The sequence below is a fragment of the Trichechus manatus genome, unplaced genomic scaffold (assembly GCF_000243295.1).
Source record: "Trichechus manatus latirostris isolate Lorelei unplaced genomic scaffold, TriManLat1.0 scaffold00114, whole genome shotgun sequence".
NCBI classification, from domain to species: domain Eukaryota; kingdom Metazoa; phylum Chordata; class Mammalia; order Sirenia; family Trichechidae; genus Trichechus; species Trichechus manatus.
The window spans coordinates 7,659,401-7,676,329 of record NW_004444050.1 but is presented as its reverse complement, the minus strand read 5'-3'; the positions used below and the strand labels follow the sequence as shown (position 1 = coordinate 7,676,329).

At 41.2% G+C, this 16,929-nt stretch overlaps 1 protein-coding gene across 2 annotated transcripts in view; it reads left to right on the top strand.

The window, feature by feature from the left end:
* The first annotated feature begins 222 nt into the window (after positions 1 to 222).
* The window catches only part of VSTM2A (V-set and transmembrane domain containing 2A), a 32,679-nt gene continuing 15,972 nt past the window's right edge, over positions 223 to 16,929 (top strand). For both annotated transcript variants that reach the window (XM_012557719.1, XM_004383967.2), the window contains exons 1-4: positions 223 to 709; positions 2,532 to 2,698; positions 3,940 to 3,990; positions 7,151 to 7,490. In XM_012557719.1, coding sequence (XP_012413173.1) covers positions 631 to 709; positions 2,532 to 2,698; positions 3,940 to 3,990; positions 7,151 to 7,490 — 637 coding nt within the window. In that variant the 5' untranslated portion in view covers positions 223 to 630. The remainder of the gene's footprint in view (positions 710 to 2,531; positions 2,699 to 3,939; positions 3,991 to 7,150; positions 7,491 to 16,929) is intronic.

Below are 16,929 nucleotides of genomic sequence, written 5' to 3'. Positions count from 1 at the left end.
GCCAAGAACGATTCAGTCCACGGGGCTGGGGCAGGGAGGGTGAAAAATTGGAAAATAAATAAGTAAATAAATGCTCCCGCGCTCCAGAAGGAAAACCTAGTCGGAGCCTTCAAGCCCCCTGGCTTCTGGGTGCTGCCGGGCCCAAGGTCTCCGCAGGTGGGGAGCTGTCCAGCGCGCAGAGAGTTAAAGGCATCATCGCAGCCATTAGAGGGAAAAGTTGCGGCGCTGGGAGCCCTGTGAAGTCCTCTAGCCCGCCCCCCTTGCCCACTCCCCACTTCCCGAGCTGGCTCGGTGTTTAGGGAGGGCAGTGATCACGCAAGCCGGAGCAGCGGGCTGACGTTGGACGAGCTGCCAGGTAGCTGAAAGCAGGCAGCGAAGCAGCGGAAATACTTCCAGCTTGTCAAGCCTGGGTCTGGAGTGGAAGCCTCCCAGAATCCGAGCCAGCTGGTTTTAACCTTCGCGAATTGCAATCCCCTCTCCCCAAAGCCAGTCCTCGCAGAGCGAGCAGCAGGATGTTTGCAGTGTCGCGCCCAGAGCTCTGAGACAGAGCCTTCTGATACATCTACACGCCTTTCTTTTAGGGCTTTTTGGCTGCTGGCTACACTGATGTGACCCCCCCTCCCTTTTGGAATGATGGGGATCTTTTTGGTATATGTTGGATTTGTTTTCTTTTCCGTTTTATATGTACAACAAGCGCTTTCTTCCCAAGGTAAGTCGGTGCTCATTGGCAAATATACATTTGCTTGATGTGTGTGTGTGTGTGTGTGTGTGTGTGTGTGTGTGTGTTCACTACATTCAAAGAATGGCCAGGCAGATGTAGTGAGATTCCTAGCAAGTAACGTTCGGTTTAGGTTGTATGAAGAATGTTCTCTTTGACGTTTTTCTTTAAAGTTTATTAAATTTTAGGCAAGCTAGGTATGAGACAAACCTAGTTGGTGGCTGACATTGGAGTGGGTTCCCAGGTAAGCTCAAATGGGGCACGGGGTTCTGTGTTTTGTGTGTGTGTGTGTGTGTGTGTGTGTGTGTGTGTGTGCGCTCGCGCGCGCGCGCGCCAGTGCCTTCTGTGTGCATGCACAGGGTACCCACTCATGCATAATCATCGCAAACAGAGAGCTGGGGATAGGGGGTCTCCATTACCAGTCCTCCTTCTACATGTAGTCAGAACGGATTTAGAGTTTCCCTTTTCTGGGTCCGTGTGACTTTGTTAGCATGTGTGTTTGTCAAAGGACAGACTCCTCTGAGGACCCATAAAAAAGCACGACTTGCATTACCAGCAGCAGCAGCCCTGCTGAATCCAGTTGTTCAGGACTTCGCAGGCTGCAGTGATCATTTCAGTACCATGAACAGATCCCATCGCCGCTGCCAAAAGACTGCAGCACCTCTGCAAGCAGAAATGCCATACTCGCTGCCAGCCTGAACAGAAAAGTCCTTTTCAGATTAGAATGTCTCCTTAACGTCATCTCCCATCCCCTTTAAAGCATAAATACAATTCTGTTGCTATAGAGATCATTTTGGGATTTCACAAAACTATGAAAAGAGACACTAATGGTGTCTCTCTTTAAAAAGTGGGGAGTGCATCCACCCTAAATCAGCCCTGCAGTCCCCTCTATTCTCCTCTTCCTAAGTGTGCATTGTAGCTGTGCACTCCCCTCAGCCACAAGCCATTCTAAGATTACTTTTAGGGAACTGTCAGCTCTTCGTAAAGTGTCCCTTAGACAAGGTAAGAACAACCATTCAAAACAATCCATGTTAAAGAAATGTCTTTAGGAGGAAGGAAATATTTTATTTTCATAAGTTTCACCACGCCTCCATGAAATCTTGCAGACTAGAAGTGGCAACATTGCTAATAAAAAACTGAGGGAAAAAAATCTTCTAAATAATCTATAATCTGTACTAGGCTTGGATGTGAGATTGTTGCAATTTAAAATACTTGGTTTGATGGGAACAAATATGAAGGTTAATTCGGAGAGAGAAATATACACAGTTTAGAAAGTGTGCAAGTTGTTTCACTGCTATAGGCTTCAAATCACAATTGTTAATAACTGTTCTGATGTAGCAGGAATGTGCATTTTGACAGATAATCATGATCCATTCTCTGTTACACGAAACAACCAGTTAGTTGTAGCTTGTTGAGAAACTTAGAGGCTAGAGGTTCTCCCAATATAGCAACTCGACAGATTGTCTAAATTGTACCACACTGAATCCTTCAGTAAGTTTTAGGGAATACTGCAGTCTGACAAAAGGTGTTTGGATCTAACTGTGAGCGGTTTGGCTAACAGAGGTGGAGTTACTGGCAAGCTCGTTAACCTTTCCATTGCCTGGACTGGATTAGCAACAATGTGACTTAGGCACTATACCAAAAATAAGACCGGCAAAAGAAAAGGGGTTGGGGAGCCAGGCAAAGTCGCGGATGCCATAGAGGGGTTTTTAAGTCCAAAAAAAAAAAAAAAAAAAAATTTCAGGAGCTCTCAAAGAAAGAGACGTTGGCAAGAATGATGTAGATATTCCAAAAGGATGCGTTTCTTTTGCAGCAAAATTCACCGAGTTTCCACGGAACGTGACGGCCATCGAGGGGCAGAATGTGGAGATGTCCTGCGCTTTCCAGAGCGGCTCGGCCTCAGTGTACCTTGAGATCCAGTGGTGGTTCCTGCGGGGGCCCGAGGACCTGGAGTCCGGGGCTGAGGTGGCCGGCGCGCAGGTAGTGGAGTCGCATCGCCCGCAATACCTCTTGCCACTGCCCTACTCACTCCCCTAGTCCTCCGGCTGTCCAGCCCAGGTCGGGGTCCAAGACGGTGCCCGGGCGCCCCCTGGACTAGCCTGGTTTTCTCTGGCTGAGCGACGTCCAGGCATAGCAGGGAGTGAGACGGAATTTGTCCCGGTGACACTAGGGAAAGCCAAGGAGAAAGTCTAAAACTGGGAAGACCCTCCCCCTCTTGGTATTGATCATTATTAAGATGTTGAGGAGGACACGACCATATTGATACATCCCAGGAGACTCACTGCCACCTTTCTGAAATGGCAGAGTGGGCGAGGGGGGACATCGTGTCGGGGTCTCCATCCCCTCCCCCCATCGACCACGTCCTCACGTCTATCTGCAGTTAACAGAGAAAAGATTGGTGGGAGTGGAGGGAAGGGGAGGAAAGGAGAGGGGAGGGGAGGGGAGGGGAGGGGAGAGAGAGGAGATGAGGAAGGAGGAGGGAGGAGAGAAAAGGGAGGGAAGAAGGGGGGCCAGAAGGGAAGAGACAAGAAAGGAGCGTGGGGAGAAGGGAAGGAGGGTGGGAGAGCTGGAGAAAGAGGAGTGGAGAAAAGGGGGAAGGGGGAGGAAGGAGGGGAAGAGATGAAAAGAGGGTATAAGCGGAATGGGAGGACAGAGTTAAGCGAAAGAGGAGGCGGACCTGTCTGGGCGAGAAAAAGAAAACCGGAGAGAGAGACCCCCGGGGAGAATGGCAGCTGGGGGCGGCCCAGGGCTCTTCCTGGAAAATTTCCACCCACACGCACGCACCGGCCCACCCAGCCTTGCTTCTTTCTCCTCCTGGGACCGCCCGCCCTACACTGATTCCAACGCGAGTCAGATCGGAGGTGCACTCGGCCCCCGGCTGGGCTCCCGGGCGCAGGCTCCGCGCGCGCGGGTGGCGGCCGCGGACTCCAATAGCGCGGTGGTGACTGCCACCATCCCGCCCTACGAGGGATCTGCCGCCTACAGAGGCTGCCTTTCGAGGCAGGCAGTGGAGCTTCTAGACGGGGAACTGAACATGGATAGGACAGGTGTCCCTCTTTTCTAAATTACCTCGATTAAAATGTTTCAACAACCACAAAGACATTGGTCTCGAAAGATAGACTCGGCACGACCTGGTACCCGGTGCGCCTGGGTCAGGAACTCGGATGGTCGGGGGAAGGGGCCCGAGGCGTGGCTTGAGCGTTTGTGTCCTTCTCCCACAGGTGGAGCTCTTACCAGAGAGAGATCCAGACAACGACGGGACAAAGATCAGTGTGAGTATTCACAGGGGCAGGCGACAGGGGCGCATGCCTCAGTCAGCTGCCAGGCTGGCCCAAGGTAGAGATTAGTTCAAGAATTTTACATTTTTAAAAATCTTTTAAGTTCTCCCTACTTTGCTGCACCCGAGAAAGCAATTTTGCAAACCGCAGGATGGGAGCCAGTCTTTCTCTTACCTCATTGATTACAGACAAATTGAAACAAATCTAGATTTTAATCATGAAAATATTTAGCCAGTGAGCTAGAGAATCATTCTGCCATCCAAAGAGGTTGTGTGACACTTTTTTCCCTTGATCCTTTGTAGCAGTTATATAACTGTAAGAACAAAGGTCTGCAATACTATCCATTCAAAATTACAGAATTAAAGAATTAAATTCTTTAGTGGGAAGTAAAATATTAACATACACAAATCTTCCTCGGCAAAAAGAATTAAAACATTCAACAGGATGTTAATATTCTAAAGAAAAAAACTCACTTCAGAATGTCATTCATAATCCCAGTAAAAGATATGCAATGTATATGCCAGTATAAATATGAAAAACATAATTGGAGGAGATTAACCTATTGAAAATGCAGAGATGTATTTCTACTGTACAGATCATTGCTTTTATAATTTAGTGTGAATTAAAAAAAAGTGAAAATCTTATTTTTTTTTACTATGCCTCAAATGAAGCCACAGAGAATCACTTTATATTAATAAAACTATTTAACTTGTGAATGAATAATAAACAAGGTCTCATTACTAGAAATGAAATAGTTTTACAATAAGAAAAGAGAAATATGCTAAGCATAAATATATTATTTTTTTAGGAACCTAATAACCCAATGTGTGCACTTAAAACTAAAATTTATTTTGAAGCTCTTACAATACATAAAATGTCATAAAATTGGGGTTACAGCATACCCCAAAGTGTAAAAGTACATTGTACTAATAGAATCAAGTTCAGTGATCTAAATGCATAATCTCAACATGGAAGAAAATATCAAATGCAATATGATATTATAAAACTGAAACTCCAATCTATATTCGTAAATGCAGTGACTTTTTAGAATACTTCCATTTCAGTTATTCTGATGTCACAGAAACTGTTGTTTGTATGCAATGCCAGAAAATCATTAGTGGTAAGATCAATTTAAAGAATAAGTTTTTCTCAAATATTTCATTTTTCATATACGTACATAACTGGAGAGATTGTGGGTTGACTACTCATCTTTCACTCTTTATGTATACTCATATTTCCCAAAGACCAGTAACAAAAAATAACCTCACACATTTTGTCCTAAAGATGCCTAGATACAGACACATAATCACATATGTAACCATACACACGACTGCTAACACTATGATCTAGGCCAAAAGTTCATAAAATCTAGTGAATTGAAAAGAGTTCTAGACACTAATTTAGGTGGAAAGTAGTTCCCATTTTACCCATGATATGACATTGAACGTATCTCCTAAACCAGTAGTTATTAAGTTAAAATTCCCTGGAGAGCGTTTATAAGCTACTGATTCTGGCTCCACCCCCTAGAGATGCAGACTTCAGTTTTGCATTAGCCCAAGTGAAAGCACTTTTAAAAAGCTCCCCAGGTGATTCTATTGTGCAGCTAATGTCGCGAATCACTGACCCAAACTCCCTAAGCCTCATTTTACTCAACTTTAAAATGGGATATGAATAATATAAATACTCTGGCTACCTCAAACTTTATTAGGCGATTCCACTGAGAATGTACTTGAAACCACTAATTTCCATTATTTTTGTAGGAGTAGTTATATGTAATTTTGCATTTATATAAATACGTACTTATGGTTATGGTCCAAACATTGAAAACTGTTTCTTTGTATATAAATCTCTACATGTAAAAAAAGATGGACATTTCCCAAGTTTTCCCATCCATTTATAGCCATTTGAAACTGTGATGGCCAGTAGCAAAATAAATAAATGCCTAACTTCTTCACCTCTTTTCTCTATCTTTCAAAATCTACCAAATTACTAAATTCTGCATGGCTTATAAAATCCACCAATCTGTAAATTATAAATAATATATAATATATACCAAATCTAACTCTTTTGAATATATATATATATCACTATTAATCTGGAATAAAGATTATTAGAAGAAGCAAGAGAGTAAATTTCAATTTTGCAAACCACACTACTGTTTAATTGATGGCATCCTAAGTTACAGTACCATAAAGTCCCTAGGATGGCACACAGACACCTGTTGTGGTCGAGTTGGTTTTGACTCATAGCTACCGTATAGTATGGAATAGAACTGCACCACAGGGTTTCCAAGGAGCGGCTAGTGGATTTGAACTGCCGACCTTGAGGGTATATATTCTTAGCCATAGACTTCAAGTGATATTAATCCTGCCACTCCATTATTATAGGCAAGACTGCACCAAAAATGTTGAGAACAAAAATCTCTAATACTCAAGGCTATTTTCTCAGTGCCTTTAGGAGTCATCCAAATGTGTGGATAAAGGTGCGTCGTCACCTAGACTCCATTGTGACAAACAAAATATTATTGTGATCTCTCAGAGTTGAAGGGCTTAATTTGTAGCCCACAGCGAAGAAAAGAGGTGACACAAACTATAGACTTGCTCTCTTTTAGTTTGTGCTTCATTCAACTGAGCTAACTAGACAGAGATTGGTCCTGTGATTAGAAAATGACAGAGCTGCTACTGGAACTTGGGGAATGGGGACCACATGGCTAATTGAATCTGGGACTGGCTGCTTTAAACTCATGATTCCATGATTCTGTGAATCCAGTTGTTAGTAGAATGGATAAATAAGATGTTCAGATTTTATTGTTGAGAAAATAAAAAGCTCCCTGTTGTGGATGTGAGGCCGTTCAAAACTAAGGCAAACCCATTGTCCCAAGTGTTACAGAGTGGAACTGCTCCATAGGGTTTTCTTGGCTGCAATCTTAACAGAAGCAGAATCATCAGGCCTTTCTTCCATCATACTGCTGGGTGGGTTCAAACCACCAACCTTTAAGTTAGCAGTCAAATGCAAACCATTTGCACCACCTAGAGACCTGGGAGACCATTAAGACCCTTTAGTTTTCAAACATGAGCAAGCTCCACACAAAGAATATGAACAAAACCATTTGATGTAGTGCTTTTTTTTTTTTTTTTTACCTGCAATTTTTCAGACAGTGAAAGTCCAAGGCAATGACATCTCCCACAAGCTTCAGATTTCCAAAGTGAGGAAAAAGGATGAAGGCTTATATGAGTGCAGGGTGACCGATGCCAATTACGGAGAGCTTCAGGAACACAAGGCCCAGGCCTACCTGAAAGTCAATGCCAACAGCCACGCTCGGAGGATGCAGGCCTTCGAAGCCTCTCCCATGTGGCTGCAAGACATGAAGCCCCGCAAGAACGTCTCTTCGGCTGTTCCCAGCATCATCCACAGCTCTGCCAACCAGCAGCGTGCGTACTCCACCTCCAGCCCTCAAGCGGCAGCCAAAATCCCCAAACAAAGTCCACAATCAGGTATGGAAACCCATTTTGAGCCTTTCATTTTACACTCACAAACCCTCTACAGGAAGATCAGTCCAGCAGAGTAGACAGATTTACATATATATGACGGTTCTTAAAATTGGAGACCTAGTGCAGTTGCCATGATGAGCGATGCGACATTGTGAGCCTGAGGCTGGCCTTCACAGAGGATGTGAGCTTGCCACATTAGTCACTGGCAGTGTTCATACCCAGGGGATTGAAGAGCTGGACTCTTCTCTTCTCTTTTTTTTTTTTCCTGTATTTACACATTATAAGAACAATAAATCATGTAATGTTGGTCACATTATAAATGCATGTTCATTTTCTCTACAGATATATGTATTGATAATGACCCAAACTAAGAGACTTTCACTTAATCAAAATGTAAATGCAAGAGACATACCATACCATTCACATTTTCAGTGACCCATAGCTTTCACAGGACTATTCCACAAGGGCTTTTGGTTTTGAAGGAGAAACTTCAGTTGCATGTGATGATGATAATGGGAGAAAGTGAGGGAGAATGAAAGACAGTAAGTGATGCAGCGATAAGGCAACTCCTGTAAATGTGCCGCTGATGCCAATTTAGATGCTGAGTCACACATTTCCTAAGTCAGCTGTGCAAGTTAAAGCTGTTCTGAATAGCATTAATTTCTGCAATCATTTAGCCAATGGAAACTCATTGAAATCTTAACCTTGATATGCGATAAATGTCTTCTTGGAATAAGCAATACCCTACACAACCTTGTGGCCATTCTGTGTTTTTTTTCCAAGCACTTGACATAAAGTAACAGGACATAAGGAGCACAAAAATACTACATTAATCTTTCTTTGAATTTTTGCCTTTAATAGAAAATTATATTGCTATTATTCAAGGTCTCTTCAGACATTACATAAAAATCTGGTCACTTTATGAGGATGATTTCTGAGTGAGATATGTATCTTTAAGTCCTTCCTCATGAACAATGTTTTTAACATAACGTATATCAAACTAGGTTTTCTCCTTAATACTTCATGTGTTTAGGGATGTGATTTGTAAGACACTTGGCTTAGGGGTCCCTCTGAATTTTCACTGCTGTTTAAGTGTAGGTAGGCAACTATCCCCGCTTGCCCTGGTTTTATCAATCTGTGAGTCTGATGACTAGAGGCCTTAGCCTCTCTGAAGCCCAGTTTTCATAGCTTTCTCCTATTGTCCTCTTTACTGTATCTGTTGTTTCCCAGATTAAAGGACAAAACCAGCATATCTAGAGTAAATAAATATGTTAGTGCCTTAATTATAATTTTGGTAACCATTATTTGTCAGACAATTTCTTTGAAGGCATTGTCCCCTCTCCCCCTTCATGCTACACCCCAGACCAAACCAATTCCATTGCCTTCGAGTTGATTCTGTCTCATTGCAACTCTATAGGACAGAGTAGAACTGCCCCATAGGGTTTCCAAGGCTGTGAATCTATAGAAGCAGACTGCCACATCTTTCTCCCGTAGAGCTACTGGTGAGTTCGAACTGCTGACCTTTCGGTTAGCAGCCGAGCCCTTTAACCACTGCACCACCAGGGCCCCTTCATGCTAGATACTACATGCAAAAGCACAGATTAGCCTCTGCAGACAATTTATGACTTAATTAGTGAGAACTCCTATTCAAGGAAAGTGAAATTATTAACCTGCATAGAATCCAAGCTAGGTATCGTAAATCCATTCTGTGAAATAAAATCAGACTAGGCACCTTGTCCAAATGAAGGATTCTAAGCAGAAAGTGAAATGTTCTATGTTTAAATTTTTTTTTCTTTAGTTTTTGGATTAAATAATGTACTCTATTAAGTTAGTATGTTTTTCTTAGTGTTGTTATTGGGGCAAAATGGTAAACTCTAGATATCGTCTAACAATTTCAAGTAAAAATCATTGCTCATTTTTCACCACCTCTCCCACCACCACCACCACCAGCATCACCCTCGGTGTTAGTACAAAATTATTTTTTCTGGCATAAGCGTGAAAGAAGAGAAGGAATGCTGACTCATGGAAGCCTATATTCATTAAGAAAAACTTTTTTACTAAAAATAATCTGCTTATAGAAAAATTAATTCGAAATGTCTCAAAGTATTTAGTTTCTATTTTTTTCTACCATTGAATACTGGAAAACATTTTATATACTTTCAAAATTTTCTAATTAACTTCTAGTTCAGAACCTGGGAGGCCCAGAGTATTCTATTTACCACACTACCTTATTCATGTGTAAGTTTCTGTGCTTGCACAATTATTGTATATAATACAGGGTCTGGGATGGATATTTACATACTATATTCACTGTAATACCCACATCCTAATTTCTAATTTTGCTCTATAATTTTTCATAATATCTTCAAATAAAGCTTATTTCAATGCCTATGCTTCATTCATTCATTCATTTATTCACCACTCCATCCTTTCAAGCAGTTCATATGCCAGGCACATTGACACAAAATGGAAAACACACCTCCTCTCCTGAAGGAGTTTGTATTTTAGGTCTTGAGAAAATACTTGTAAATTTTATTGTTAATGCATTGTTTTCTTCTTATCCCATCAAAGCCAAGACATGGTGAGGACATGAAAATCAAAATCTTGGTTTCACAGGCCAAGAGCTCTACTAGTCTTTTATCTGTGTGGCATCTGATACAAGGAAATATGATTATCTACAGAATATGACACTGTAATAGCAACCTGTGTTACAAAACGCTTGTCTGCTTTGCCTTTCATTTTCCTCAAAGCCTTTGACTTAGCTGACTAAGTTAGTTAGTGAGCATGTTACTATTCCCTGAAGCTTTTTTTTTATTTTATGACATCTCTTTTTAAATTATTTTAATTCTACCTACGTTTGGTAATCAGTAATTACTACCAAAATAATGAAGACAAATGATTTTGCAATCCTGTAAGGGTTTCTTGTCACCTATTCCTTTGAATCCTTTCCAGTTTTATGTACCCAAGACCAACATTATTCATTACTCACATTGAAACTCTTTTTTTTTTTCTTTTTCCGCTCAATTTACCAGAAGCTTAGAAAGGGAGAGAAAATGCCAATGAATATTATGTATGGGAAAAACAACACACAGAGTTAGAAGTTTATGAAATATTCTAGAAAAGCTCTGAGGAGGGAAAATTATCTAGCTGGAGGACTCATGGAGGGCATCCTGGGAGAAGGGACTGGGAAGATAGGGAGATACTGGGCAAGCAAAGATGGGAAGAAAGATCTTTCACAGAGGAGAATGGCCCAAGTATAGCTGGACATGGGAAATCACAGGATCTCTATCAGGATGAAGTGGTTTAGTCCCTTCTTCACAAAGAGAAGAGACCGAGACTTCCTTCAACTCCCCTTCAATACATCCTCAAACAGCTCAATATTCTAAGCCACACTCTATGTGTTTCCTCTCATCTCATTTTCAGAAGCCAAATATCTCCATGTATCACCTCTATCAGTCCTTCTCATGTTCCTCTGTCTTTAGTCTCTCCTTTCCCATCACCACCTCCCACTTACAAGCATGCTCTAACAAACGGGCAAGCACAACTATGCATGCAGCTTCCTGCTCCAGCTCTCCCCATCCTTTGAGAGCCAGATTTATTAGGAGGATATACACCCACTGCTGCCAGCCACCATCTCTGGCCAGGCTTTGTATGCTCATTATCTCTCCTTCCATACACCTCAGCCCGCTGCAGTCCTTCTTTCTGTTAACAATCTTACTGGAAATAATCTCTTGCAAGTCACTGGTATCTCCTACACCCCCATTTCCAGCAACCTCACGTATCTGATTCTCAGTTTCTCTGCAGCATTTGTCCACTGTTCACTCCTCCTTCTTGACACTCTTGTCTCTCTTGTCTTCTCAGGCTCAGTCCCTATTTATTGGTTATTAGCATCCTTCTCTCTCCTTTGTTGGCTTCTCCTCCTAAAATCCTCTCTTAAATGTAGTTCTTTTTCCCATTCTCAACCCCCTGATCTCACACATTTCCATGGTTTTGACTGTTAACTTTTCTGTGAAAAACTTCCCCAGTCACGTTTCTAACTCTGATTTCTTTATGGAGATACAGGCCAGCGTTCACTATTGCCTCCAAAATATCTCAACATATATGTCCCGTAAGTACTGACAGACTAAAGATGGCAGCACACTTGTCTTCACTCTGCCTGTTGACATGTGGAGTCTATTGTTCCTTCCCTTGAACCTAGGTTGGCCTGTGAGTACTCTGACCAAAACAGTATCACTCTGACAGAAGTGATGGTATGCCAATTCCAGGCCTAGCCTTTAAGAGGACTAGCAACTTCTCTTGTGGACCCTTGGTGGCCAGCCACCATATAAAAAGTGTGACTACCTTGAGAGCATCTTACTGAGTGAAGCCCAAACAAGACACTAGACATATGCGTGAAGAAGCCATCTTGGACATCCAGGCTACCTCCAGCTGCTGTCTCATTGCAGCCTGAGAGATCTCAAACAAGCACAGCCCAGCTGAGCCCAACTAACACACAGACCCATAAGAGATAATAACAAATTGTTGTTTTAAAGCATTACGTTTTGGAGTACTTTATTACACAGTAATAGATACCCAAGGAGCCCTGGTGGCACAACAGTTAAGCTCTCACCTGTTAACTGAAAGGTTGGTGCTTCAAACCCACCCAGCAGCTCCAAGGGAGAAAGATATGGCAATATGCTTCCATAAAGATTATAGCCTAGAAAACCGTATGGGGCAGTTCTACTCTATCACATGAGGTTGACTTTCTGGCACCCAGAAACAACAATAGATACCCAGATCAGGCACCCAAAACTCAAACATTCAAAATTGAATCTGTTAGCTTTCTCACCAAAAAGAAATGTTCTTCCTTTTGTGTTCCCAAACTCTTTTAAAAACAGCGTCATGATTGCGGGTCTTGAGGATACCATGAACAAGCTCTTAGCTCCTCATCTGTCAGTTGCCACACTGAATTAGTCATTCAGTCCTACTGATTGTCTCTCCAAAATATCCCGGAAAAACTCTGCATCTGTTTGGTTCCACCTATATATGGCTTCATTCTCAACATTCTCTTCACTTTCCTCATCTATTCCAACCACTCCTAACAGTTTCCCTATCTCCTTTCAATTCTAATGCAAGGAACAGATAAAATCAGAGCAAATACTGAATAACTATTATTTCCAAAACACCACCACTAAATTTTTTAGTCTAGTTTCTAGCCCCTTTGTTTCCTGAGTTCCTAATCCTCACCCTCATCTTCCTGCTGAGTATTTCTGAATCATTCAGATACTTTTCAGATACTTTCTTGCATCTATGACTTTACATATGCTCTTCGTGTGGGTCTTTCTGCATTTGCTGAATTCCTATTCAAATGCATAATTACTTTCTAAAGGTTTCATCTATTGTCTTAATCAGAATGGGCTGTTTCCTCATTGAGGTCTCCACTGTGTTTTGTTGACATTTACGCGAAAGCCCTTATTTTGCTATATTCTGGTAGTTTTTCCCAGGACTTTTCTAGTTTTAAAATTCCTACTTACTAGGAAACACTTCAGTATCAGGTAAACCAAGACAGTTGGTCGCCTTGACTACAACTCTTTGGCTACAAATACTACAACTCACATTTCCTTCTCTCTGAGTCTAGCTAAGTGCTTAGAACACAGAGGAACTCAGTAAGGTTTGCTGGAGGAAAGAAAAGAGGGATAGGATTTTTTGTTTTTATCTTCTTTTCTCATAATTTTGTTTTCATAAATGAATCATTTTGCCACTATTCCAAAACTGATAAAACCTGCTAACCAATGTTTCTCAAAGTATGCAGTGCAGACTACCAATGCCAGACTCCTCAGGATGCTTGTTAACAATTTACAGTCCAGGACTCCACCGAGCACCTACTGAGTCAGAGTCTCTGAGCGCACAACCAGAAACAGACATTTTTATGTTCAGTAAATTATGAGAATTGTTAGTTTTAAAATGTTTTTAGAGGTGAGAAAAATATATAATTTACTATATATTATGTTTGCCTGTATATTTATATGTATGTATGTGTTGTATGTGTGTGTGGCATGCAGCAAAATATGTTTTCTAGAGATTCTGTTCTTTTGCTATTATTTTTCCAGTATTGGGAAGGGCTTTTGCTAAGCTGTCCTCTTCACTCCTGTGATCAGCAGCCGGTATTTGTAAGACAAGTGGCTATGGTTAAGGTTGTACTTATGTTTCCACGTGTGGCGTCTGTAGTCACTCAGCAGGAATGCTGATTCTCTGAGCTCCGAAATACGATTATTGTGTTTTCCCCATGATGTGAACCTGAGCGTTGAGAGGCAGCTGCTGCTACAGCTGTTAGAAGCCAAGAGCTCACCGATGCTTCTCTGCTGCTGGTAAACACGGCAGCTTTCCAAAAGTGGCCAGATTTAGCGGGAATGATCTTAAAACAGAATTTCAAAGCTGATAGGAGGAGGAAAATGAGGGCCTTCTGTGTATCTAGGCTGAGGGTCTTACGGGGAAATTGTTTTCCTGATTTAATGGATGAGTAAATGGTACACTGTATTGAGGTAGAGAGCCAACCTTACATAATTCAGGCCTTCATGTTGATTTTGGTTCAAATGATCCAACTTGGCTGCTTCCACAGGCTAAATGAATTTGATCATTGTAATTCTATCAGTTAAATGGCTACTATGTAAATCAAGTGTCTATGAATAAGATGAAAAATAGATTTGAGGCAATGATTTCGATAATATAGGCCAAGGAATCTTCGAGAGATATGTCTGGACCAGAATTATGCAGATTAAGAAGAGTCTATACTGATTAAATTCTCCTGCAAACCATATTTAACTTTACTCATTGAAAATTAGTAACTAGCTGGGCATAAAAGAAAACCAAGGCCCAGGTGATTAGCTGTAGGCTGGTTGTGCTTTGCAATTCCTGGCTGGCCACGTTAAGATTCACTTGTGACTACCGGGACCTTTATAAATGAGCCAACTTTTCTAGTGTTTTAAACTCCAGTCCTAAACTTTTTGATGGTACTTGGGATTTCAGGAAGCTGTCATAGAAGCAGCTGCCTGGATAGGTGGTCAAATGGTTGAGTCTCACCTACTGAATCAACTATTGAGAGGTTGCTGGAAAGACTTAATCAAGTAACCCATGTCCCAAAAGAGAAGGGAAGGGCAAAAGCTCCTCCTCCTGGAACGCTTCTGCCACATACACCCTCACACTACTGCCTTCATTTCAGTTGTAGAGGGGACAGAAACGAACTGGGAGGATGCTCCTCTGACCTTTTGTTTCTTGCCCTGCTTGTTCATCAGAAGAGGCCGTAGTGCACAGGGATTAAGGAAGAAGACTTGGGTTCACATCTTTTCTCCATAACAGCTGTAGGTCTCAGTTTCTGCATTTGTTAAACAGGAACTAGAGTGCAATCCGGAAAGCGTTTTAAGAATTAAATAAGTTATATACATACAGAGTTTAACACTTAAAAAAAAGTTGCCTGGAGTCAATTCTGACTCATGGCAACCCCATGTATGTCAGAGTAGAACTGTGACCGTAGGGTTTTCAGTGACTGATTTTCAGTGGAAGTAAATCATCAGGACTTTCTTCTGAGGTGCCTCTGGGTGGACTCAAACTCTAACCCTTGAGTTAGCAGCCAAGCATGCTAACTGTTTACACCACTCAGGGACTCCAATAAATGGTAATTATCAGCTGTATTAGTTGCATTGGTATATTATTGCATGTGCTTAAATTTTATTACCGCTATCAGTGGATGATGAGAGTAAATTATCTACACTACCTGGTTCTACTAAGCCAATATTTTCTTATTGAGTGTGTGCAGGTGATGAGGGAAAGAAGGAAGACTAAATCTTTATTCCTGGTGCATGTTTATAATTCCAGAGCTTTCTTTCTTTTTTTTCTTCCCCTCTGTTATAGTGCCATTAATTGATGATAAGTTTTCCTCCATGTACCTATTCCATATTACCAACCAGCTGTCTTCTTCAAGGTTGTAACTAACTCCTTATTGCAAAATACAATAAAATTCCAAAGGATTGCTAAGTTTAGCTGTATGCCCTTAATAAATAACATGTATTTAGGAACCATACTAATACATACAGGCTGCTATATTAATTAAATTTAAGCTTTCAGGAAAGACCCTCTGAATTCTTAAAATTATAAAATGGTTAAAAATACATCTGAAAGCATAAACAAGTAAAAATATTGCTAAGAGCTTTAAAAAGAGGGGAAAATAAAATGGGAACAGCAATGTATAATAAAAATGGCACAGTTGGTGGTAGCAGATTGATTCAAATTTGTATTCAACGTTCACGATCTACTAGCTAATCACTTTGAGTGAATTGGTCACAAAATTTCTGTGAACCTCAGAGTCTTTATTTATAAAACTGAGAAGCCAAAAACCCAAACCCATTGCCGTCAAGTCAATTCCCACTCACAGAGACCCTATAGGACAGAGTAGAACTGCCCCATAGGATTTCCAAGGAGCAGCTGGTAGATTCAAACTGCCGAACTTTTGGTTAGCAGTCTGATCTCTCCCAAGGGTCATTTTTAGCATTAAATGAGTTAATCTATTTTAAACATCTGGCAGAGTAAGGCACCCTGGTGATGCAGTAGTCAAGAGCTTGGCTGCTAACCAAAAGATCTGAAGTTGGAATCCACTAGCTGCTCTTTGGAAACTCTATGGAGCAGCTCTACCCTGTCCTATAGGGTCACTATGAGTTGGCATCGACTTGATGGCAATGGATTTGGTAGGGGTTTGGTAGCAGAGTAAACATGGCACAAGAAGCCAAGGTTGTGCAGTGGTTAAGCACTCGGCTGCTGATGGAAAGCCTGAAGGTTCCAACCTACCAGCCGCTCAGCAGGAGAAAGATGTGGCAGTTGGCTTCAGTAAAGATGACAGCCTTGGAAACCCTATGGGACAGTTCTACTCTGTCCTATAGAGTCGCAACGAGTCGAAGTTCACTCCACAGCAATGTGTTTGGTTTCGGTTTTTTTTACACCAGGCATGTGGAGTTAGCTCAACAATTGTTAGTTCTCTTCCTCTTTACCAGCATAATAACATATATTATTAAACAATCATGATTTAAAAGGATAATAAAGGAACATAAATATGAATAGAGATGAAAGAAAGTAAAAAGGAAGCCTGAAAAGCTCTGAAACTGTATAGAACAATATAATGTCTGACGAGTAAAAAATAGTTCAGGAAGGATTTAATAAATGCCAAAGGGAAGTATTTGATCACAATTTACAACATATATCCAAATCAACTCTAATTAATTAAAGAGTTAAACAGAAAAAGAAAAATCAAAGACTAGCATAAAATCAGAGGCCTAAGGCTTTTGAAGTGTTAAAGTTACAAAATAATTCTCAAATGAAAATAATAACATTTTACTGTAAATAATTTTAAAACCTCTGTTTAATTAAATCAGATATAACTAAAAAGTGAAGTAAATAGGCAAAATACTTGTGTCTA